At 41.9% G+C, this 23,307-nt stretch overlaps 1 protein-coding gene and 1 long non-coding RNA gene across 11 annotated transcripts in view; both read left to right on the top strand.

Annotated features, from left to right (window-relative positions):
* oxr1a (oxidation resistance 1a) overlaps positions 1–23,307 on the top strand; it is a 251,348-nt gene that overhangs the window by 172,284 nt on the left and 55,757 nt on the right. For 7 of the 10 annotated variants that reach the window (XM_031322650.2, XM_036006176.1, XM_031322649.2 and 4 more), the window contains one exon: positions 3,070–3,152. In XM_031322650.2, coding sequence (XP_031178510.1) covers positions 3,070–3,152 — 83 coding nt within the window. Of the gene's footprint in view, positions 1–2,513; positions 2,794–3,069; positions 3,153–23,307 lie in introns of those variants that run through there. The other 3 variants (XM_036006175.1, XM_031322651.2, XM_031322646.2) reach the window with 1 other exon arrangement.
* LOC118496056 lies at positions 7,486–18,920 on the top strand. Its single transcript, XR_004898527.1, has 3 exons — positions 7,486–7,629; positions 15,351–15,354; positions 18,908–18,920. It is a non-coding gene; the product is annotated as an uncharacterized LOC118496056 (long non-coding RNA).

The following is a 23,307-nucleotide window of genomic DNA, read 5'->3' as shown; positions in this document are numbered from 1 at the left end:
AACTAATTCCAAAGATTTCTAATTATTCTATACGCTTCAAAGACTTCATAGATATAATTGAAGTCCAATTTTCACCTCCTGCGCCCCAGAATAAAATATTCTGCAGCCAACTGTGAGATCCTGCAGTGATTCTGATATACTACATGTAGGGATTTCCCGATCGCAAGTATCGGAGCCCCCCCTCCCCCGATTACCTTACTCTGATCATTTACATCAGCTTGTAGTGATCGCCACCTTTAAAGGAACACGCCGACTTATTGGGACTTTAGCTTATTTACCGTATCCCCCAGAGTTAGATAAGTCCATACATACACTTAAATACATACATTTACATACATTTTAGTAATTTTTGTAAAAAAAAAACAGTGTGCAGCTCTGTTATCTGAGCAAATACATGTATCAGATCGGTACTCGGTATCGACACATATTTATTACTTAAAAAATCTGATCGGGGGGTTAAATAAGCTGATCAGGACATTCGTAACTACATGATCAGAGCTGATAGTGGGTTCACTTTAATCCACTCAGGTATTAGACATATCAACACACAGACCCCAGATCTGTGACAGTAAACAAGAACCTAACCGACTGAGTAATGTTAGATCTCAGTCCAACGTGGGTCCTAGGTTTTGTTTCTGTTCTCAGATCCAAGTGGGTCCATGAAGACCTCTACCTCACTACAGAGACATGCAACCTGTGATGAGGGCTGGCCAGAAGCCATTCTTTTGTATTACGCAGTCACAAGCCTAAAAGCTTGGGTACCACTGCTCTAATATTTCTCTAAAATGGATGAGTGCACTTAAATGCAGTCTTTAAAACGGAGAAAATAAAACATCAAAACTAATTTATAATAATACAACATCATTGGTGGTATCCAGTCTCCTTTGACAACATGAGTAGTAAATCCATATATTTGCTAGCTTAATGAACAACACCAACAGTATCGTCTTTACTAGACTGATATTTACACCTGAAGCAGCTCGGATTCCCCCTCCCCTCTCACTTTCTGCCAGGCAGTCCTGAGCCCCAGAAATAGCAACACTGGTGTATGACTCATGTTTCGAGCAATCAAAGATGCCTGATGAGATACATTAGTTATGTGCAACACCAACAAAAGGGAGATGTTTAGGAGAGGCATCTGAGGTCAACGTATGACCGACATAAATCCTTCACCCAAACTCGGTGACCTCCTCCGATCAGCTCCTTTCTTGGCCCACAGACCCTACACCTCTGATCAACAAAGCCTTGTACATTAGTCCTCAAGCCCATTTGCCCATGCGCCTTTCCCTCAGCCCTAAGTCAAAGGCTGCCCCCTTTTCTAGATCTTCTTCATTCCCAAGAGTCCCCTTCCAGTTTCTTTTATCTCCCATCATTTGCTTCTGTCTTTCATCTACTTGCTTCAATATTCCATCCACCCTCTTGCCTTCATCTCCATGCTTTCTCCCAACCTCACCCATCCCCCACAACTGCTTCATGGGCCTTCTTCCATCCATCTCTACCATATCATAATTATTTTACTCTCAGACTAAAACACCTACCTATACCGCCAGCGGTATACTCCTCTTCTTTATCTTCTGCCTTGATTCTCCCAACCATCTATCCTGGATCCTCTGCCCCGTCCTGTACCTTCTAGTACCTTCCAACCCTTCAAGGTCCTTTGTCAGAAAGTGGGAAATTCTGAATATTTCTATTATTTGTAATAGGGGTGACCCCGAATATTCAATGCTTCTTTCGAAGATTTGACTGTGAGATTGGCAGTTGAATCTTCGCAGATACATGAAGCCCCAGTTCAGACCAAAGATTTGCGACGAGACCAGTTGAAACTTGCAACTACTTGCATCGCGCCGTTCTGCACCGCTCTGTTTACACCAGTGCAGTGAGATGAGACGGTGAATCATCTTCATATGAACGACTCTTTGTACTTCCGTTCTAAGTTTAAAAAGTTCCGTTTTTGTAGCTGGGTATATCATTTGTTGCATCAATATGAATGTGGATAACGTTAGTGATAGTGAGATGCTTGCTACAGTTGCATTTCTAGTGATAATTTGGCGAAAACAGCATTTTATTTCTCTGATTCACTGCTTTGTTCTAACGCCGCTCCCTCTCTTCAGTCACTCTCTGGCTCGCTTGACCACGTTACCGTGTTCGCCGGCGCTCGTTGAAGCTTCAGCCAGCCTCCGGCCCAAAACTCTACCATTTTGACCAGTTGAAAGTTTGTAACATAGATAAAAAATTATTATGGGTCATTTTATTTCTATAGTTGTGAAATAAGGATCATGCCATTTTGGCTATATTGGGGGTGCTGAATGTCTGATTTTACATATTACAACTAATAAGTTTTCTCCCAATAAGTTAACATACAGCTTATTATGATTCGACGATCAGTCAACCATAGGGAAGACTTGACAATTCTGATTCGACAATGTCGATAACAATAGTCGGGAGACACCCCTAATTTTTAATGCCTTAAAAAACTGGAGCTAGCACAACTCTACACCTCCAACCTCTACCTCAGCTGCCACTTCCCCATGCTACATCACCGCGTTACCCAACCAACACGTAGCACTGAACCCTCCCTTCTCCTCCATCCACCCTCCGGTTCAGCCCCCACTTTCCTTCTTAGCACCCCTCACTTCCCACCCAAATCCATCTTCCTCTTCTCCGCTCAGGCTCACATCCAGAGCGGCGGTGCCCTGATGGAGGTCAGCCTGGTCTCTTTCTGCCATGAGAGACAACAGGGGGAGGAAGGCAAGGTGAACTGCTCTCAACGGCTATCACTGAGCTGTATGCTGGGTGAGTAGGAAGAAGGGAGAGAGAGAGAGAGAGAGAGAGAGAGGAAGACGTGCGATCGAGGGAGAGCGAGGGCAGGAGGGTAGAAGCAGAGCGAGAGGGAGGGAGAGAGAGGGAGAGAGAGAAAGTGGTCCGGCGCTCACAGCTCACATCGCTGGCTGGCTGGCTCACTGTTGACGAATGAGCTGTCTACCCACGGGGCTGGGAAACGGCAGCTTGTGACAAGCTGGGGAGAGGGGAACATGAATGTAATGCGTACCTTGCCTCGCTTGCTTTCAGATACCGGCCAGAAGAAGACTCCAGAGAAGAAGGATGGGAGGCGCATGTCGTTCCAGAGACCCAAAGGGACCGTTAAATATTCTGTGAGTAGCGCACAAGCAACTCTTTTCTGTCTTAATGTCATTATGTGTGTTTGACGCTTTTCTGCTCCCATGCTGCTGCTGCTGCTGCTTCTGTGTGTGTGTGCCTGCTGCTGGTTTCTGTAGCTCTGACTAGGTCCGGTAATATTCCAGCTATAGCTGTTGTTGTTGTGTGTTGTGAAGGCACCGTGTCCGACCATGCTTGGTAGCTCATTAGTGAGTGGGGAGAAGTATTTTGTAGATTTTGCCAGTGTAACGTGTACCTCATTCTCCAAGTGTTTACATTAAGAGGATTGTGTGTGTATGTGTGTGTGTGTGTGTGTGTGTGTGTGCGTGCGCAATGACACAATGTGCTGTATCTTCTGTGTCCCGTGCAGCAACGCTCAGTTTTTGCACGTTGATCTATAAAAAAGGATAGAGAGGAGTTGTAGCAGCTCTGTGCGTTTCCTTCAGCAGGATCAGACCCGGACAGGCAGGCAGGAGTGCTGGCAGGATGTGTATTTGTTTTTCCATTCGTTCTCTGTGCCACGTATCGGAGAGCATTCCACCACAGAGCTTTGCTGTGCTCGCGTATGACCTTCCAACTGCGTTGTCATTTCTATTGATTTAGCTGTTGTGTAGGAGAAGGGGAGGGGGGGGGGGTGGAGAGAGAGAGAGAGAGAGAGAGAGAGAGAGAGAGAGAGAGAGAGAGAGAGAGAGAGAGAGAGAGAGAGAGAGAGAGAGAGAGAGGGCTCTGGTTCCCTGGCGTGAGCTGAAAATGGAGCCCGTCTCTGCTTTGCCTGGTTGTGTTCTTCAAATGACCCTCAAATCCCGCTGCAGTCTGACTGCTTTTCCTCGCCGCTCTCGCCGTGGCAACAGCGAGGAGTGGGATTGCTGTGGCTCTGCTCCGGCGGTCTGCCTGTCTGCTGAAAAGAGAGGAAAAGATGATGTGAAGAAAGAGAGAGGAAAGGAAAGGAAGGAAGGGAGCGAGAGCAGGGTCTCTCACGGACACTCTCTTCACCCAGACTCCAGCTCCAGGAGCCGCTGCACTGTAGCTTTCACTGGGATCGCCTCCCTTTCTCCCATCTCAACAACACCTCAGCAACAGAGACACCAGCTCCACCTCTACCTCCTCCCCAACCTGTCCGTCATCCAAGGCCTGCTGATTGACAAGGCCCTTGTTTATCTCCCAGGCACTTGGAACAACCTAAACTGCTCCAACAGGATATTTGTCAGAGCCAAAGCACTGTGTCACGGCCCTGATATGACCTGATATGGGCCACAGCAAGTTAGCGAGATCAACATAAATGCTGCTGGTGGTTACGAAAAATAGTGAGAAATGTAGTGTTTAGTTTGGAGAAAAAGGTTCATATCTCAATCACACGGCATACCAATCCTGTTCTTGTCAGCCATCACTCTCTTCCTCTTTCCTCCTTATTCCCCCCCCCACTAGTTTGTTGTTAGTGTGACGGATGGATCGAGCACTTCCAATGATTGTGTCCTTAGTCTGACATGCTACAGCAGCATGTAGCGAGGAGGCTCGGGGCCACAGAGAGTGATTAAGACGATGTGACCAAGCCTTCCCTACACTGTCAGAGACACATGGTTGCCACTGTCCCAGTGATTGAGAAGTGGCTTTATCTTAAACTCATCTCCCATGCCGGAGATGGCCAGTGATGTTTCCTTATTTTGCTCACCAGCAGATGCGTTTTTAATCTACCCGCAGGCGGCCACAGGAAAAAGGAGGGTTTCCTCTTATGCCGCCTTATCAATACAATCTCAATCCTCTCTCCCCCCTCTACCTCACACACAGGCTTCTTCCTTTTTCGTATTTGAGAAATAACCTGAGCAGCTGCAACCCTGCCTAGACACTGATAACGCACGTCCATTCAGCCAAGTCCAGCTATTGGCTGACCTGCATCCAATTAAAAAAAGTGTTTGAAGTCTGTGGGAACAATAGAGATAGTTGAGGAGACAGAAGGACGCAGACAGAGAGAGGCAAAGAGCAGCACAGAGGTGAGCCATTCCCACTGAGTGGCTCAGAGGACGGCCAGTCAAAGTCAAACTAATTGAAGGACAGAGAGTGCAGGCCACACATATTTATCTCCAGACACACCACGGACATAGATGCTCCAGTTGGGATGCTATTTTGGCTTTGCCTGATCTTCGGGGATCCACAGGGTGTCTTGACTAACAAATAGCTATGGATAGGTTTAAAAACAAATCTGGTTTATTCAACTTGGGTGGTAGTTTCATAGCTTTAGAAACTGAGGGGAAATGCACACTTTTTCTAGTGAGGTGATGGCTCGCAGACACACATCAAAAAAGGAATGGGAAAGCCTCACTCTTTTAGTTTTGTAGCTTTGACCATAATTTCTATCTGGATCACTTTTTAATTCTCTAATAATCGTGAAACGGTGATAATTCCTCTGACATTAATCGTAATATCAAAATCTCATATCGTGACATCCCTAGTTCAAGTTTAGGCACATTATTTTGTGGCAAACCCAAAAGCCCACCCAAATAATAATCCCTCGCTACACAGAAAACCTGTGCACACAATTATGGTACTTATACTAGATTGAACCAGGAAGTTGGTCTCTAAACCATAATGGATGTTTACAACAAACAATTTGGGTAGTGATACTGTTCGCCTTCATTTTCTTCCAAATATATTAGGATAGTGTGAAGGGTTTCTTTAAAGCTGCTTACAGACCAACCAGACGCCCAAAAATGAAAACCAGCAGCTGATTGGACAAACGTGTCACGTGGGTCTGGTTTCTCCGGAAATTCACAGCCAGACTGTCATGGCGGCTCATTGAGAATACGATCTCATATTTTACTAAAATAGTTCACCAAAACGTGTTTTTGAAAACATTTTAAGAGAGAAATAGGCCGTGCAGTTGCTGAATCTGTCTTCATTTCAGATCAACAAAGCTCAGTTTAAAAGATTTTCGTCAGATTTTGAGAGCTGATTATCAGCTCGGTGTGTCCGGGCCTTAAGACCTGTCTGATCAGGGCATCATAGTGTCTCAGTTATTCTAAGACACTGACAACGTAATGATAACATCCCCTGATCCACAGTTCCTTTCCTGTCACATTTCTACTGCTTGCTATCAAATACAGGCATAGAGTATATGCCCCTAAATAATAGTCTGGTCGTTTTTTCTAACCAATAGCAGACATGGCCAAAACTACAAAGATAACCTCTACTTTGTGATAAACTGTCAAGTTTGTTTTTTGGCCTGAGCCACCCCACTCTGTTTCAGTCTATTGCAGTGCTCTCAGCAGAACTGGCACAGCAAAGCTCTCATTACATTTTGTATAGTGACACTAGAGAGCAGTTTTATAGGAAAGGCTGTCTCGATTCCAGTTCATAGGACGGGGAAGAAAGGAGGAGGTTGTCAGCATTCATGGCGTTGTCATTCTGGCCAACAACATGATCAGTCAGACAGCGTTATCAGCTGCATGTGTTCCCGTGGGGCTGTAGTAAAACATTGGTCGTGGCCCTCCGTCGTTAAAAAAATGCGTGCTCACTTTTACAACGTGTGGGTTGGGCTATCAACTATCAGATGATGATGATTACATTTTGTACAGACATTCCTGGTGCCCTGATGACTTTGGTGATCCTCTGATGTTTCCTGTAGTGCCACCAGCAGGTCAAAGTTGTCACTTGTCCTGTCTGTGAATGATCTCAACATCTACTGAATGGATTTGTACAGACATTCATGGTTCCCAGAGGAAAAATCCTGAAGACTTTAGTGATCCTCCCCGATCGTGGTGCACGATCACCAAAGGCTTGTATCTTGTGGGGTGGGCTTGTGGATGCGCCGACAGTGTTGTTAGTACTTAGAATTCCTAATTGGGGCGACAGGAGCTTAGCGCTATAGCTTTCACAAATATTGGATGGATTACTGTGACATTTTTAACACACATTTTTACATTAATCAGGATGAATTGTAATACGTTTAGTAGTGGTGTCAACAATAATCGATTCGGCAATGCATCGCAATGCGGGGCATGCACGATTCAGCATCGATGCGGCAAAGTGCCATAATCAATTATGTCACTAAAACCTGCCACACTAAAATCAAGCACGTTGGCAATACAACTAACTTCACGAACCATGTTGATCGTTGGCATCCTGAGTTGGCTTCAACAACAACAAATCATCACTCACTGAAAGCAGTGATTTATGTTTTCTTTTTCAGGTTTGAAAATGCCATATCCAATACCCTATACCATTCAATTTTATTTTATTTAATGGCATTTATGTCAAAGATACAGGAGAGTGAAAATACACACATAGCAGCAAATAAAATCTGTTGTTCAATATCTGACTGCTTGTATTGCCTCATGACTGATGAAAAATTTGCCTTGTTGTGTGCAGTAGAATTTTGATGCATTGCAATGCATCGTAGAATCGAATTGAATCGAATCGTTACCTGGTGAATCGTAATCGAATCGTGAGGGCAGTGCCAATGCACACCCCTAATGTTTAGTGATCCACCAACGCAGTGGTTCCCAAACATTTTCTTCAGGTTTCTTTCTACTTCCTCGTCTTGAAACAGAACGCAGACAGACAGACAGACAGACAGAATACCTGATGCGCCACAATCAGCTGTTTCTTTGTGAAGAGACGAGAGAGAGAGAGAGAGAGAGAGAGAGAGAGAGAGAGAGAGAGAGAGAGAGAGAGAGAGAGAGAGAGAGAGAGAGAGAGAGGTACGCCACAATCAGCTGTTTCTCTGCGAAAGGATGGTCAACACTGCGTTGTTTAGACTGGGAGATTGGCAGTCGAATCAGGCTCCTTAGATTATATTGTGGTCACCCCTACACTTTTTTATTTTGTCTTTGCTTTGGTAGTTTTTGGTGTTTTCTGTAGCTTCATCGTCTGCTTTACGTTCACCTGGCAGTCCTTTTACAAACCTGTCCATGCTTTGCTAGCAGTGCAGCAGAACCATGCATCATTCATTTATTTATATTTAGCCTTTGCCTCGCCCCCCTTGTCATAACTCCGGGCCCCCTTCAGGTGGTGTGCCCCCCAGTTTGGGAACCACTGCCCTAACGTCTGTAGTGCCATCATCAGGTCAAAATTAATTTGTCCAATACTTTGCTGTATGGCCAAAACATTGTGTGATATTCCCATCATCCTCAGCTTTATTTTGTCTAAGTAATAATTAGCAAACCTTGGTGAACATGGTAAACAGCCTTACATCAGCATGTTACGTTTTCATTTTGAACATGATAGCATGCTAGAATTAGCATGTGGCTCACCACACTGCTGTCCCCAAGTACAGCTTAACAATTCTGCTAAAAAACTACTGTATATGAAATACAGTTTGATCCAGCTGTGTCACAATTTGCCCAGATGTGAAGAGCCACCAGCCTGCAGGTTGAATGGATTTCTGCTGGGCTTAGAGGAAGTGCTGTGGGCTTTAGAGGACTTGCGGACATTTGATGAGTCATATGCCGAGCGGCAGGAGTGTGTGCGTGTGCACCCAGAGAGACACACACATCGGCGGCAATCTTAACTCCTGACAATCAGTCACTCTGATTGCATTATTCACCGCTGGGTAGGCGAGGAGATCCCACTGTTTCAGCTCTTTCACAGCTCCCTGTCTGAGAGTAGGAGAACAAGTCAAAAGGTGACGGAGAAATGATGGGATTGGAAGGGTGTGGATGGCAACGTTAAAAAGGATGGAGGAGGGGATAAAGGGGAATGCATATGGCTGGACAGCTGGATGGGTAGAAGAGCAGACTAAGACAAGGCTCAGATGTCAGCATCTCACTCTGTTCCCTTTTTGTCAAAGCATTCTTATTTGAACTACTGCTCAGGCTCCACCTTCATGTTGGAGCCTGTGATTCTTGTTTAAAGTTAACCAAAGGGAAAAGCTTGAGAGACAAAACATTGTTTTCAGTTGTCTTTTTATTTTTGCCAATGTGTTCATTTCCATAGGCAATAAATGACTTGTTTTTATTTTAACACATTGGGTTAACAAGCGAGGGAACCTCTCCGGTGAAATCAGCCCTAGGCCGGAAGGTCTGAGCCACAGCGTACCTTTGTAACAGTGACCCTTTTAAAACAGAAAATGTCCCATCACTACAACCTTCCTGCGCCCAGTTGTCCCCATAAAGCCAAGGGCAGTATCAGTGCTGTTAGCAGGCTTCTCATTTTCAGATTTGATAAGCTATAATACTTTGTAAGTTAGCCAAGCTACAAAATGACTTGACTGTCAATTCCACTTTTAAATGTAATGATTAGAGTAATGAAAAAGTAAATGTAAGTATCCCAGTGATGTAGCTATGAACTACAGTAAATTGGTCTGCTTTTTCTAGATACAGATGAACTTTGAAGTTGACTAAAATATTTGTCAGTGGCACACCAATTTAGCCCAGATGGAATGAGAATTTTTTCTAACCCTGTTTTTAAATCCATATGATTTCTTAAAATTCTTGTTTCTTAAAGAAACAATGTGTTCCATGTCTATCAAGGTTAAGGTCAAGGTAAACTTTATTATCCCACAAGGGGAAATTCATGTGGTCATTCATTACGCGTCCTTGTCACAACATATTCTCTAAACATATAGACACCACAGACAAGCCAATAAGCATGTATAGAGAAGAGAATAACAATACTACAGAAATTACAATGACAGAAATCAACAATAACAATACAAAAAAATAAACAATACTACAAACTACTATCAATGATCCTGTCATTTTAATGTTATTTTGTAGCGCTCACCATGTGTACATGTTTCACTGTATTGTTTATTGTCCCTCCCAATAAAAAGTACGTTGACCCTCTCCCACAAAACCCTGGCTCAAATACTGCCTAAGCGTTGGCATTTCAAAGTTTAAATAGTGGTGTCTCTTGTTGCTTTGCGGCTTCTGTGCGTGTCATTAGATCCCTGCATATGTTGGTAGATCAGTGGGAAATCGAACAAAGCCTGAAGCAGGAGGTCAGCGCCTGACACAAGGAGGAAGAGGGAAACTCAAAACTTGTTCTGTGCCCCATTGAAATGGACAGAATGATGTGACTTTCTCCCCCGAGTCTAAATTTAGTTCTGCAAACGATCAGCAAGGCTGTAGTCGCACACAATACACATGCCATTAGGGTAGTAACGTCAAAGTTGCTATGGCAACTGTCATGCTAAAGCTGGGCTTCATCCTTCATTATAAAATGAGAAGCGATAGCCGCTTTAATATGGCATTATGGGTGATTAAACCGTACCCCGTAGAGTTGTTTTTTTTCCAGGTTGATGACGACAGTCGATTTATTGTGATGATTATGGTTTGAAAAAAAAATAAAAATAAATTTCATTAAGAATCTGAAGGGGGTCTCAGTGCAGAAAAGGGTCCTTACATAAAACTGTGGATCAGCCAACAGCTGTGAATTGTTACCTTTAAACAGATTTCTGCTTAATAATCCAACCAAGAATCCGTAGCTCTGCATCTTATTTCCTTGGTTTGTCTTTTGCAGTAACACTCATCAATTTGCACTCATGTTCCATACTTAACCCTCTGAGACCGAGCTTATCGTACACGATAAAAAACGGCATCTCTTATTCATATTTTAATCATTCCATAGCCATAAGAGATAGCGACTTACCGGTTTTTTGCAGCTAAAAGCTAACGATCCAGCGGTCACGGAGGTGTCTTTGGTGTCTCTATAGCCGTTACAGGAGGTTTTCTATCCAGCCTGGAACTTGTGCCTTTTTTTGGGGTTGTTGAGCAATAAATCCGAACTCTTACATCCAAGATTTATCCACTTGATGTCCATAATTTATCAATTTTTCGGTCATTGCTGCTGCTAGCTTCGATGCTAGCATCCAACTTAAATCTCCTATGATGCTTTGCGAGAGTTTGTTGATGTTTTGTCAACCAATGGAATGCAGGTCCGTCACACATTACGCCTTATATGGGCATCCGAGGAAGGACAAAGATTGTTCATTGTGAGAAGATCACTCACACTAGTTAGATGTGACCAAAGATAGTCTATTAACATTCTACAGAGAAGAATGGCATCACTGTTTTGAGATTTGGCATACATTTGGGCCTCTTTTGACGAAATGTAAATAGTTTGTCCATATGAGTTATAATGTTCATTATGGGTTTTTTTGCACTGGATGACTCCAAATATATAGAACTTTTTTAGACAACACAAATGCTTGTGTAGCATTGCTGCTGTGTGTGTGATATCAATAAATATGACATTATTATTTTGATTATTGGCATAAGTGAATGTCATGAGGGCAAAGGTGTCTGGACACTTTTTGAAAAAATGTAGATATTTTGTCAATTGTATAAGTTATAATGTTTATTTCTTCACAGTTTGACTCCCAAGATATATGAGACGTGTTTTAGACAGGAGATTGGCTTAGCTTTTATTGCTCTGTGTGTAATACATATCTGTGAGATTCATGTTCCGTTTTATTTATTTGTTTGTCTGTATGGTCCCACAACCTTTTTACATTCAAGTGACCTCACTGCATCACAAGTATTCTAATAGCCCAGTTTATCCTGAACAAAAATGATGTTTACAGATTGACTGTGGACAACAGGGTTGATGTTTTACAAGCTTTTTTAGAAAGTAAAACCAGACGGACAATGAATTGTAAAAATGACCTTAGGTCTGCTTTGTTCCTACCAAGATGCCAGCGGACTCTTTAATGGAGCTATTAGTCTTCGACTGTCCAACCGACTGCCCTTGTTGAATGTGTGCGTTCTCTCCTGTTCAACAAGAGTGACCATTAGCTAGATGTCAGTCACTCTCAAGATGGCTGTCACGGCCTTCCTCTACCCTTCTGCTCAGAAGGACAGATGTCGCCCTAACGGGAAGAGGCTTAATTATTCATCCCCAGTTTGAGATGAATAATGGGTATTATTGATCTGGAGGATAGGAAGATAGGGTATACCTGTCAGTGGCTATGATCCTGATTGTGATTACTCTCTATTTTCCTTTCCCTCCCTCCCTACCTCCCTCCCTCGCTCTGCTTTCAATGTGTCAATAACAGGTCTTTATCAGTGGGTCACATTTGCATGTCCCCTCTCCTCTGCCACTTAATTGAGTTAGAGATAGCTCCTCTTACAGGACAGTCAATGGCTGCATCTCTTAGCAGGGTTTACCCTAGGTTTGTAGAAGACTTAGGTGAACGTATTTGGCGGGGTGTTAAGGGGTCTTCCCTCAAAAAATGTGACGTTTTTCAAAAAACTGCAATTTCACAAATCACGTTGGATCGTTTATCACTATATATGTGTCTACAACATTGGAAAAGCTAGAGAAGATAAAAAATAAAGCTTAAAAGACAAAACTCGCTAAAGAAGTCCACTGCAATTATAAGATCTGAGAAAAGTCTTTGTTTGTTTCGATGATTTTACGTTCATTCGGCCTAGGTGCTGCACCTAAACCTTATAATGGCAGGAAAAGCCCTGTTATAGGTTGGTGGAGTTGCGTGTACATGTGTCATTTTAGTGGTCCCTTGGTGGTTCTGTGACGTTCAAAGCTGCTTGTGTTGGGAACATCACTTACCTATGTAGATGAAGTGATTCATTAAGCTTTAAAGCCCATGTTGCAGGGTTTATTTTCTAATGAATTTGTGCAATTTGCTTGTTGGTAATAAACATTTAAACTGTTACCCAACAACCTGAAATACAATGGATATCACAAAACGGAATAAAATATGAAAAAGTAGTACTATTTTACAGCGGTTTGCAATGATTCTCTTTTCCCCCACAATGCATTGCATTGCGTCAGGTTGGGGAGACGACAGACTAAAGCCCCGTCTCTGTTCACTGTCTATGGCCTCGTCTGTGCCACTGGTGTTGCAAAATATGGCTTTTGGTCTCGACCGAGTCCATGTGTCTTTATTATGTGTATAATAATATTGGAGGGAAAGTGAAACACAGCTTGGACTGGGATGCTGTTCGGCTTTTCACAAGTTTAGACAGCTAGCTACGCCGACGTTTGCTAACGTTAGCGCAACAGCGTTAGCCTAGACTGCTAGCTAGGTAAATATTACGACTTCAGAGTTTCCTATATCTGCGTCCACGTTGTCAACATAAGACATGTTGCGTTAGTGCTCCTTTTGTACCATCATTTTATTGAATGAAATGTTAAGCTTTGCTCCTACGAGATGGGTGGGTTTTTGTTAGCTACATACAAAGCTAACTAGCTATAGTTAGCCTGTATGCTAGCGGAATTAGCTAACGTTGCATAACCAGCCAGCAACTTCGGCAATCAGCAGTAGTTTTGGTAAGCTAACCACGACAGTTATTGTCGCCCACAATCAACCTCTCCTGCTAAAAGCAGTCAATCTGCAGTGATGTTTGAAATAGAGACGCTTGTGGATGTGTTAGCTGTCGTGGTTAGCTCGCCGGAACTACTGCCGAAGCTGCTGGCTGGCTACGCAACATTAGCTAATTCCGCTAGCACAGGCTAACTATAGCCAGTTAACTTTGTGTGTAACGTAGCTAACAAAAACCCACCCATCTCGTAGGAGCGAAGCTTAACATTTCTTTCAATACAGTTATGGTACAAAAGGAGCACTAACGCCACATGTCTTATGTTGACAACGTGGACGCAGATAGAGGAAACAACGAAGGCAGTCGTAATATTTACCTAGCCGTCTAGGCTAACGCTGTTGCGCTAACGTTAGCAAAACGTCGGCGTAGCTTTAGCTAGCTGTCTAAACTTGTGAAAAGCCGAACAGCATCCCCATCCAAGTAATAAATAAACACTAAGCAAATATGTTGTTACTGGAGCTAGTAGGGTCCATCAAAACGTGAGATATCTAATCGAAAATGTGTTTACAACGTCGGGGGATTTCACAGGTGGGACTGACTGGCAAGTTAGCCCATAGCTAGCATGATCATGCCTTCTATTTCTAGATCTAGCTAGATTACCAGTACTTATCTGAACTAACGACATGATCACTGTCACTCGATATAAAGAAAACATTGACTTTCACTCTGTGCTATTCACTGACAGTAAAAACACCTCTTCCTCCTCTTCCTCATCCCAGTCAGTCACCATAGTTCTAGTACTAGACTGAGGCACGTCTCCCCAACGTGACGTCATCACCGAATTGCGTTAAAAAACCCACTAAACGACTAAAACGGTAAAAACTGGCCTTTAACACTATTTGGTGACATTTTTAACAATGATATACATATGTTGAGTGCTTTATGTACCCATTAATCAACAGTGGTGGTTAATCTGCAACATGGGCTTTAAAGGCAAACTTGAATCATACTATTATTACACCACGTTTAATGCCAAGATCAGCCCACCACCTGGCTTTGCCAATGTTTACTTCATTGAACAGCAGATATTTTTATCCATGTTGATTGGCTGCGATCCTGATACGAAGAACTACCAGAGCAGCTATTAGATGCAAGAGCCAGCAGCTGTCATTAAGTCATGGTAACCTTTAAAATATCTACGTTTGAGAGCAAAAAGCAGAGGATTTGTCAGTATAAGCCTAATATGTGACCTTATATTGCAGAATGTGTTTTAGCAGCTGTAAATATCCTGTAGATGTGAATGTCCTGCAGGTCGGCTTTGTGCTGAGCAACAGAGGAGCTATAAAGCTAAAAATAAATAGTTCATGGAGGAGACGGTAGCTAATAGCACCTAGGGAGAATCGATGCCCTGTGCTGAAGCCGCCTGGAAGAAAGGCTCTGACACTGTACGAGCCCTGCTCATTATTAACTCCTTACGTTCAAAAAGAAGGGCAACTCCTGTTCTCTCCTAAAACAAGAATTAATACAATTTGAATTCATTTTCCAGTCATAAAGCACTTACAGTACAACTTTATAGAGCTGATGAGATGACAAATCACCAGGGACCTTAATGACATCATTAGATGTCTGAGAGCAGTTGTAGTTCTAGGGAGATGTTTAAGATGGGACACATACCTGTCACCACATCCTACTAGTTTGTTATGCTTTATTTGAATCACTATTTATTTTCCAGTTATTTTTACCACTCTGTCTTGAATTTTGGCTGCATTTGCTTTATTTACCTAGCAAAAACCCCTTCAAATCGTAGATCAGTGAGTGTGTTGACATGCAAACTAGTATCTCTGTTTGACTCTCATCTTGGTTTTGATTTTATTTGGGATATGACAATTAGATGCAACATAGAGAACCCTGTTTATTCAGCTCCTTCTATAATTTTTGTAACAGTATCCAGGTTTTTGATCATGTGCATCAGTAAAGGCATGTCTTTAAAACCTCAACATCTCAGCTGCTCTGTGTCATTCCTGTAATAAAGTTGAGTCGCCTCAGCATCTGAGGAAGAAGCCGTTTGGTTTTCTGGATTAAGTTTCTTGATCTGATCGACAGAAACCGAAGTCGACAACAACAATGCAGTTAATTCTTTGCGTTACCATTATCAGACGATGGCTTTTAGTTCAGCTATTAGTCATTATATATTGTTTTTATCCAATTTCTGTTTTACTGACTAACCATGTTAAAACCGTCATAATAGGCCTATGTCACACTTCCTCCTTCCGGAGCGCGGAGTAGGGAATCAGAACTTCCGTTCAACAGTCCCTTTCTCCATAAGGATTTAGATTATCAGCCATAATGTCTAAACCATCCCATAATGTCTAACCATCCGAGGTAGACTGACCCCAAGCTGCGTGATTGTGAAACGAAGGTTTCTGCTCCTGAGGAAGCTAGAAGTCTGTATGAAATCAACCTTGATTTAAGAAAAACATGTTTTATCCGCGATCTTATGGAGAAAAACTACACTACCCACAAACCTAAGCATAACAGCAATGTCTCTCATTGGTCCAACTCGCTATTACCATAGAAACGTTTACCGTGCCCGCGAAACCGTGAACGGCTAGAGTGAGCTGCTACCATTGAAGTCTATGATCGTTTCTGTACACGGTCTTGTACCTTTTGCCTTTTTTTGCCGTTTTCAAAATGTTTTTGACTTTGAGAGAGTTAATTTACGATCCCAACCACATCATCATAGGTGACTTCAGGCAGGTAGCGGAGAGACTTGGTCCAGCAGTATCTATCGGGCTCCGCCATTGTAAAAAGCTAACCGGAAGAGCCGTATCCCCACTCAGAGACCTTCTTCCGGTCTTAAGTTGTTGCGTGACATAGGCCTATTATACCATTCAAAGAGTTATTTCTCATTTGCACAATTTAACAGTTGTGCACTTTGCTTTAAAAGTGTGCAGTGGAAGTTAATATGTTACTCAGGAAATGTACCACAAAGATTAATTACAACCACTAATACTCAATGCTAGAATATGTATTACGACCATGTATATTATGCTCAAATCTCTCTTGGTATAGTAAACAGTGATAGTTTCAATGCACACTGTAACACAATGTATTAATCAGTTATTATTGATCTATCACACGTTCCCAGCAGACAAGTGATCCCAGCAAAATAAAAGGTCAAAAGACATTGAGGTGAACCTCTCCCTGTTGTTTAATGAATGTAAAGTGCACTATATAGTTATTGATCCAGTAGACTGGGACCATAATTTGGGAGGATTATACAATTATGAAACCTTATAACCACAAATTGTTTGCTACCAATGCCAAATAAAATACACGTGCATGCAGGAGTAACATACATGATCCTTTATTGTTAAAGAATACATTAAAAAAAGCAATAAATCAACTAAAATAATTCATGCGTTCTTTGACAATTCTGCCATTACTTTTACACACTTGCATCACTGACGTCATTAAAAAAACTTTATTTATCAGCCATTTCTAATAAACTCAACAGCTGCATTAATATATTCATCAAACATCTAACAATATGAAAAACAGTCTTCATACACACAATATAACCATAACAATGACTGTCACATGAATAATTCTATAAATAATAATGGTCACAATGTTGACCATTGAAATGCCAATGAAAAGGCACCAGGATTAATCAAGCCTGGCTGCTGCTCTGGAGCAGGCTAGCTGCACACAATAAATCTCCATGGTAACGTATATGCCACTGCTTTCACGAAACCATGTCAGGGATAAATTCAGCCAGGATAACTGCATAATCCCGGCTTAATCCGCTATCTAGGTTTTGTAAAATAGCCCGTGGTTTCGGAAACCAGGATATGATGTCCACACACATGAAATAGTAGCTGAAAAGGCAATTTTGTGGTTGTCTCATTGAAAATACATCCTGATGGTATTCAAATATCCAATGACTGGAATTTGGCATCTGATCACTTTGTGTATTTCTACATCTTAGACACGTCACACACAGACAAGATTGGTCTGTAATGCTTGTGACGGATAACCTTCATTTCTAAGCCTGACAGCCATGAGCTTTGTCCATGTCTTCACTGCCTTGGTTGCTGTGCAACCTCCATTTAATTTAATCTTAACTTTGATCGAATTATTAAATTAAATCTGGCCTGATGAACAAGCAGTGAAGATATAAGGGTATCAAATAGCATTTTGAAATATGAAGGATGCCTTCTAATTTGATTTGTTTCTAGGAACTGATCAAATTAACATTTAATCTAGCAGGACAATTTAATCATCTCAACAAACTACTGTTATTGTGTCTCTCCACTTTGACCCTTCAAGGAGATCTGTCTGTGAACAGGGCAAAAATAGACATCTGGATTAACAGGCTTGTCTGTGTGAAGCATTGGCATTTTTTCCTTGTCACTTGCTACACTAACTGATGAATAATTAGGTTTCGCAAAGGGCTGTAGTCAACCAAAGAAAATCTTGGTCGACTGAAATTATACCTCTTTAACCAATCGATTGGTTATTGGGAAATTTTTTGTCTCTAGATTAACTAAATCGGCCACAGCACACTAACTTCATTCTACCTGGTGGTGTTGTGTGTTCTCCGAAGTGTTTTTTTTCCCCCGAGGCCTACTTAAGTTTATGCTTTGTCGCATATTTATACTATACAAACACCAGGAGCGTGGCGAGGCACTGAGCATCTATTCTGCGCTGAGCCCTGCACGTTTGGAGTTTTTGTTTCTCGTCGCTGAGAGTTGAGAAATGTTCAACTTTGGGTAAAAGACTGCGGTCGTCACTGTGACTTGATAGGCGCGACAAATACCAGAAAGACTACTTCCGTGGATATTCAGTATAATAGCAACCAGACTCAATCAAGGCGTAAAACCAGCTGTGCCTCCAAAGCGTTTTCAGAAGAGCCAACCCTAACCCTTAACTTACCAGCTAGCACTAGCTAGCTAGCTTTGTTGGCAGAACGCTGAACAAGACATTTTTAGGCGACCAAAAATGTTTCAATTAACTTTGATGAAGTGTGAACACACAGTGCAATGGTTAGCATTGCTAAGCCTCTGTCCTGATTGACAGGTCAGTGCGTAGCCATGCCCTAAAGCATCTTCTGCTTTATCGTCAATTTTAAAATCAATGGGACCATAATTTACAAAATGAACATCATGCTGTATTGAAGAAGACGTGAAACTAGCGCCTGAGGCCATAAACTTGTTAGGAAAATGTTTACTTAGGTAATAAATCAAGTGAGGAGGCCTCTTGGTTGCAATCCATGATAATAAAAGGTATTTGGTTTTTAGTCTATGTAATATGATTGTCAGTGGAAGTCTAAAGGTTTGCATTTGGTCCTCACCTCAGTTTAATCTGGTAACATCCATTTGCAACCAGTTACCTGCCTAGAGTAGTCAATCTCCACCCATCCCATCATCATCTGCAGTGTACTACTATCTCCGTCAGCCCTGCGCAGCATACCCACCCAGTCCATACTGCACAACTCATCCCTGCTCTGCCTTGTTCATTGTTGTCCACAGAAATGTCTCACTTTGCTGAGTCATGGAGACTGTATCCCAGCAGCGTGACTGACCTCAGTGCTGATTATTGTGTTCCCCCAGCGGGTAGGGCATCCAAACCTAGTGTAGCCAGCAATCTGGGCCTTGGTTTAGCACTTTGCACACTTCTCAGCCCAGTGTTGTCTAACCAGAGCTAGTTCAGTCTTCATATTCCCGCCTAAATTAAAGGGACAGGAAGAAATATATAAGGAATAACCCATTAAGACAGGACTGTTGATCAATAACGATGACTCAACAATGATTTTGTCAGCAGAGATTTCTGCACTTCACATTGCAGACAGTTTTCAGTTTCAAAACCAAAACTATTTTCATATTGGACTTCCAAGATGATCCTTCCCCGCCCCCACACTTTGTTTAATTGCTCAACAGTGGAGGATGGTGCTTCAAGCAACATGTCAAATGTCAAGCAGACATTTCATCTCCAAAACTTAGAGAGCTGTGCATTGGCGGAGCAGTATTACTGTCACTCTGCTTTAATGGTGATTAGTCTTTTACTAGCTATATCTGCTGGATTTCAGCCTTCATTAGCTATTTATTATATCTTTTCATCATGTGACTGTATGCTCAGTTACACTATAAAGGGCTCTTTCTCTGAGACGTTGTAAAAAATGTTGTTGTTATTCCTCTGGTTGCCTGTAGTGGGCTTGTTTCAGACAAAGATAGATAGATACATAGATACATAGATAGATAGATAGTTAGTTAGTTAGATAGATAGATAGATAGATAGATAGATACATAGAGACATAGAGAGATAGATAGATAGATAGATAGATACATAGAGAGAGAGAGATAGATAAATAGATAGTTAGATAAAGACATAGAGAGAGAGAGATAGATAGATAGATAGATAGATAGATACATATATACATAGATAGATAGATAGATACACACATACATACATACATACATACATACATACATACAGTATTGATCCCCAAGGAGAAATTCAAGGTCCCAGTAGCTAAAAAATACTAAGTATAAAAAATAAAAAAAATCCACATGAATGTACTAAGGGATGTATAAGCATGAGACGCTTGCAGTGACAGGACAGGGACTGACCCTGTGATTCACTATGAGAGGGTGTGTCATGGTGGTAGTGCAAATAAGTCCAATAGTGCAAGGATAAAGTCTAGAGACCAGCATTAAATATGGACAATATAAGAGAATAATGTAAACATAGTAATATAAAAACTATAGCAGTGCAAGGATAAAGTTTAAAAAAGACAGCCAAACAGACAAAGCCTCATTGGGGATGGGTGTTTGCCTAACATCCATTAATTAGATGTTTTACCAATTTAAATAAACCATGATCCTTAATCATTTAAAATGACACCTCTATTTAGTATCAGAGGCATGGACAAACATTCTGCTGAATTGGATTTAAAGAAGATTTGTACCGGATTCAAATCCAAAGAGTTTTCTGCAGGGTTTTTACAAGTTCGAATGTCTAGTGTTTTCCCCCCATGACTGAGAGGAAACTACATGTATGTATTCAAATTCAAAGACTGATTTCTCTACAATTTAAAATCTGTGTTGTGTAGCCAGGAACTACACATGTTTGTTTAATAGAAAAATGTCACCTGACATTGTCAGTCCTAACGTGGCTTCATTTCACCACAACCCAGTCCACAGCTACGTTGTTCCTGTCCCCAGCCTTGGCCCTGTCTCCAAAGCCCTGCTATGTCCCATCATCAGTAGATGCTCAAGCTAACAGGCTAAATAGCACACATACAAATATTTGTTTGGATTTACTCGCCTCTCTGAGCCACAGATTCTGGGGATGATATACGCTTGTTCTTGCTAAATCAAGTCCACTTTGTATATGTCAAATATTTGAAATATGAATTCCTTAGAGCTCTGTTTCAAATCAAATATTAGCCCACACACACTTAAGCTCAATGTTTCTGAGTTTACTAAAGATTTTGTCTCTTGAAATGTTGTCCGACACCCATGTAATAGAAAAAAAGGCAATAGCTTGACTTTCAGTTGCTACCTGGAGACAAAACATTCTGTTTTTGGAGCACGAGTTAGTGCACATCATTGTTAATGATATTATAAAACATAAAACATTCACTGGTTGCAAATGGCTTCTGAGTTTTTGTATTTTCTGCTCCCTCCCCTCGATGTTATGTGTTGTCTTACCATGATCCTCTGATGTCATGTGTGACTAACTCGCACACAATGATTCTGTGTAAGTAATGTTCCAGTCTGTCTTGGTTTTCCTTTACTCAACTACCTGTGGATGACTGTGCTGTGTCTCTGTCTGTCTGCTGGTGCACGACTATCCTCCTGGAAACAATCTGTCATGTCAAGAATTTGGAGCTGTCAGTGCTTGGTGTTTTTGTGGGACTGTTTGCACACACACACACACACACACACACACACACACACACACACAGGAGGATAGATGCACACACACTGAGGCAGTCCCATGACTGAAAAAAAACTAAAACACACAGTGCCATTATCCTGTCCTAATTATACACGGCTCAGAGTCAACCCTGCCTGTCTGGTTCTCAGGGGTTCTCTCCGCTGAGGTAAAAAAAAAAAATCTCACTTATATCACATTTCTCACATACGCAGGCTGTTTCTGACATGGTTGTCGTCCTTATTTGGAAAGTAGAAACTCCCGCTGGGCATGTAAGATGCTTAACTAGTTCAGACAGCTGGAGCACGTCTCTGTTGTATGGATTTTAACTGGTGGAGACAAGCTAACGCACCTGTGTAAAACTGCAGGGTGCAGCAGCTGAGCCCAGGATGTCGCCACAACAACAGCCTGTATGATACATTAAACCTCAGCTAACATGAAGTACTACCTCTTCTTCTGCTTGCTTGTAGACTGAATATGGTTCAGGATGATATGCTTTTACTCAATTTAATAAATTGTATAGCTAGTTAGTCCTAGGGTTAGTATGATTAGGAAATGTTCAGACTGGTTCTTTAGGAATACTTGAACAAGCAAGAAAGGAGTTTGATTTATACTTTGTCTTTTCAAACGGTTTACTAATTTTTACTAATAACGCTGCTAACATTGGCCTACACTCTGATATAGTAGCATCTAGGGCTGCACGATACGAGGAAAAGCTGCGATGTGCGATAACATTGTTTAATATTGCGATGACGATATGACTTGCGATAAATATTCAAATGTCCTTTAATAGGTTCTTTGCGAACCTAAACATTGAATAGCCTATTCCCACTGAATAAAGAAATCAAATAGATCAGTTTTGACATGCTTTTATTGAACAAATGAAACATAAATGAGGCATTATAACTATAAGAAATTAACGTTCGACGAAAATCTTTTAAACTGACCTTTGTTGATCTGAAATGAAGACAGATTCAGAAACTACACGGCCTATTTCTCTCTTCAGATGTTTTCAGAAACACGTTTCGGTGAACTATTTTAGTCCAATATGAGATCATATTCTGAATGAGACGCCATGACAGTCTGGCTGTGAATTTCCGGAGAAAAAAGAACCATGTGACGCGTTCGTCCAATCAGCTGCCGGTTTTCATTTTCTGTGAAATAATCAGACTGTTAATGGAAACAATACAGAGCAGCGCCGCCTGCTGCTATGGAGACGTATTACGCTTTGCGTCGTCTCAGTGTGTAAACTGTTTTCCCTTATTCATCGTGTCAGGCTGTCTGTTGCGATGTGTTCATCACCCTAGTTCATATCGCGATGACGATGAAAATTCGATGTATCGTTCAGCCCTAGTAGCATCCAGGATGGGCTTTCACACAGTGGGGAAATACCACGGTGGATGTGCTAGTCATCAACAGGGGTTTTTATATCACCTGTATTTTACCCCACAAAGTAATATAGTAACAAATGCTCCTTGGCCTGGGAAGTAACGCTGGGTTACTACTGTAGGTAGGAAGCTAGTTAGCCACGCATGCTAACGATTAGGGCTCGGTATCGGTCCTCAATACCTTTTTAAGGTATCTACCAAAATAGTCTATATCCTCAACGTTCCACTTCCGGGATTGCTCCGGTGCCGCAGGAAATTCTGCCGGATGCATGTATTTTCGCCGATGTCTGTTACTTTCCGCTTTCTTTGTATTTTAAACTCTGTTAACTACTCCTCAGATCTCTGCAGGGTAAATCCAGACAGCTAGCTAGACTATCTGTCCACTAGTTTTCTGTTGCACGACTAAAACTACTTTTGAACGTACACACGTTCCACCAAAACAAGTTCCTTCCTGAGACTATTTTGCAGAGGCGCCGGAGCTTAGTGTCGCGCAGGACGATTGTGATCGGTTTAAAGAAATGTCAATAAACCAGAGCATGTTTTTCTCCCATCCCAGAATGCTGTGTGGACTAGCAAGACCCTCCTCTGCATCGCTGTGGAGGAAG

This window comes from Sander lucioperca, chromosome 10 (genome assembly GCF_008315115.2).
Source record: "Sander lucioperca isolate FBNREF2018 chromosome 10, SLUC_FBN_1.2, whole genome shotgun sequence".
Taxonomy (NCBI): domain Eukaryota; kingdom Metazoa; phylum Chordata; class Actinopteri; order Perciformes; family Percidae; genus Sander; species Sander lucioperca.
This window is presented reverse-complemented; position numbering and strand designations above follow the sequence as displayed.